The sequence below is a fragment of the Cyprinodon variegatus genome, unplaced genomic scaffold (genome assembly GCF_000732505.1).
Source record: "Cyprinodon variegatus isolate N-32 unplaced genomic scaffold, C_variegatus-1.0 Scaffold1784, whole genome shotgun sequence".
Taxonomy (NCBI): Eukaryota; Metazoa; Chordata; class Actinopteri; order Cyprinodontiformes; family Cyprinodontidae; genus Cyprinodon; species Cyprinodon variegatus.
In genome coordinates this window covers 12,331-15,287 of record NW_015152237.1, presented here as the reverse complement: position 1 = coordinate 15,287, position 2,957 = coordinate 12,331, and the positions used below count along the sequence as shown (strand labels likewise).

Below are 2,957 nucleotides of genomic sequence, written 5' to 3'. Positions count from 1 at the left end.
CTGCCTGCAGAGCACGACAATGACTGGCACACCAAGTACAATATAAGATATAAACCTACCACAATTTGCTGTTTTTGCTTTAGCTAACTTGTCCTTCACTCTTTTCCCCTGGCGTGTAATGAAATGGTCCTTCCTCTTGCAAATCAAACAGATTTCAGGTAGAATTGCCATGTATGTCATCTTTTGAATGCAATCTCTTTGGAGAAGGACCAGCACTATCTGGAAATAAAACAAAAATACCCAGTAAAGATTTAATTGAAGATGTAATCATGAATAGCTTTCAGCCATCATTCTCAACGGTTAAATCATTCACTAACTCAAGCTGTACTATAGAACAAAACAAACTGTTTGCCATTAAGATCCATGCACTTTTTCATTACAAATTCAAAGGCCAAACAACAGCATTCACTGTAGTGTAGTCTTATTTGCTACCCCACACTTTTTCACTTTATATATTTGTGTCATTAATTATCAGTATAAGCATGATCAGAAGGACAATCTTTGTGTGGCAGGCTAAGATTTTGACAATGATTCAAAGAATTCCACAACATATACATGTCTTGCCTGCCGCCTTTTTAGGCCAATTGAAAAATACACATGCACTAGGTATGTAATATGGTTCATGATCATGATGATGGCACATAAAATGTATGATTGATGACCTATATTCAGCTTTATGGAGGCTACACAAGATCTTAACAATAATGTGAATGCACTCACCGTTGCCAGCTGATTGTTGTGTTTGTTGCTGTCTTTTTCTGGCGTAGAACATTTGCAGTTTGTCTGTAAGCCGTTTGAAACAGGAGGGACGATAGTAGAGAAGTGTTTCCAGTTCATTGTACTCCCTACCAAGGTGTGTGCGATTGACAACACTGCATTGCACTCTCTCCCTTTCAGCGATATCCACTCTTGCGATTTTTCTGAGGTGTCCCATCTAGCCCTAGTTATAACACAGATATTTTCGATACAATTATTTACTATGTGCATGCAGCAAGCAGGATTTTTATCTTTATCATCCGATCCACGCCGCAACTTACCGGGGGCAGCCATCTTTGTTAACATGCCAGCCTCATCACTACCGTCGTGGCGTAGTAATCGCCATGCGCTTATTAGTCTGAACTATATGTGGGACGGTAACAGTCAAATCATTTGCATATGGCGGAAGGAAAATTAGTTCTAACTTCACGCTCGAATTGTTTAAATGCTGCAGGATTTCTGCGTGTGGAAACTTAATGTAAGCTTGCAGGTGTGATATATTTTCAGACTATATAAACAGATTTTATTACCCAGAACACTGGAATGGGATGACATGATAGAAAGGCTAGCATATGGTCTATATGGTCTGATGTAATTCCTTGGAAAGGATGAGCGCACATCAACTGATCTAAATAAAAGAAAGATGCCATAAAATAAATATTACGTGTCAAACAGCATAATAGGCTAGTATCCGTAAAATATATAAATAAGGTAAATAAGTTATTGTACAATTTTTGATATCATAGGCCATCAAGTGATAAAAAAAAATAGAAAAACATTTAAGGCAACAATAATAAACTCAGCCACAGCTGGGACCGAACCCTCAACCTGGACTCAGACTGCCTCCTAGTGGCTATAGTAGTCACATGTTTTTCACTCAATTCGTGAAATACGGAAAGCGTGAGTGAAGTGTCCATTTCCAAACAGGACCCACTGTACATGCTCGCCCCCATTTTCATTTTTCAGGGGTGAGTCTGTATGGAGGACCAACTCTGCCATATTTAAAAATAAATGCACAACTAAATAAATCCTCAATAAATAAATAAGCTTAAATAAGCTACCCCCCAAAATACAATAAACTAATAAATGCAGGTCGAATTTAAATTATACAGTGAGACATAAATGTATATATCTCTTTAAATAAGCTTCTTTATTTATTCGCCTTTGTAATAATTACCTTATTTATTTTTTGTCCCTTAGTCTTCAACTGTTTTTATTTATTACTTAGTTTTTAGGTATTTATGTGCATGATATAATATTTTTGTCTCTTTTATTCCTCATTTGTATTTTTTACCCTCTTTATTTCTTCAACTCTATTTATTTCTGCCTCATTATCCAAATGAGAAGGGGGCGTGTCTTAGAGGGTCACCTTCTGCCCATTCCAGACCCAAACGCTCTGTCTCCTCCTAGAGGTTTGGGCCTTGATGTGGAGAGCAGATGTTCATCAGATGATGACATCACTGTTTGATCATCATGTTTTAGTCTGTGTTTATCATCCATATTGTCTGATTTCATTACAACTGTCTTTATTTCTCCTCTAATCACAGACTTGGTGGCTGTTCTCTCAATAAGGCTGACTGTGAAATTGTGGCCTCAGCTCTGAAGTTCAACCTTCATCTGACTGAAGTGATAATAGATGAGATCAGAGGAGAGGAAACTTTTGGAGACTCTGGAATGAAGCGTCTGTGTGAGATACTGGAGAGTTCAATCTGCAAAGTGAAGAAACTGAGGTGAGTTTTCTCTGTTTATTCAAACATCATCATCATCATCATCATCATCAAATATTGAACTTTATTTTCCTGTTGTTCAAACTGTAAAATGTTTTGTTGTGATGAAAAAATTTAGTAGACTTAGTGAAATGATGTTGAGTAATGAAGATGTTTCAGTTTGATTTGGGAAAGATTCAGACGGTAAGACGAGATAAGATGGCTTTATTTCTCATTTCTTATGTATATCTTTACATCTAGAATAGTGTTTGGTTCCTCTGGAGTAGAACCAGAACCAAAAACATGTTGGAACAAATATAATGAAAAATAATGTTTAAGAAGACAACAATAAAAGCTTAAAAACAATAAAACCTTGATGGCAGCAGCAGGTTCCTCCTCCTCAGCTTTGTCCTGAAGCTGCTGTTCTTTTGGACCGGGTCAGAGAGAACCTGTCCTCTTTAATCTGACAGCTGTCAGAGAGGGTTGGAGCCATGT

At 37.3% G+C, this 2,957-nt stretch overlaps 1 protein-coding gene across 1 annotated transcript in view; it reads left to right on the top strand.

Moving 5' to 3' along the window:
* LOC107104538 (protein NLRC3-like) overlaps positions 1-2,486 on the top strand; it is a gene marked incomplete at its 3' end in the record, with an annotated part of 18,189 nt that extends 15,703 nt beyond the window's left edge. Inside the window, exon 2 of the mRNA XM_015404550.1 lies at positions 2,304-2,486. Coding sequence (XP_015260036.1) covers positions 2,304-2,486 — 183 coding nt within the window. The remainder of the gene's footprint in view (positions 1-2,303) is intronic.
* Between the last annotated feature and the right edge of the window lie 471 nt (positions 2,487-2,957).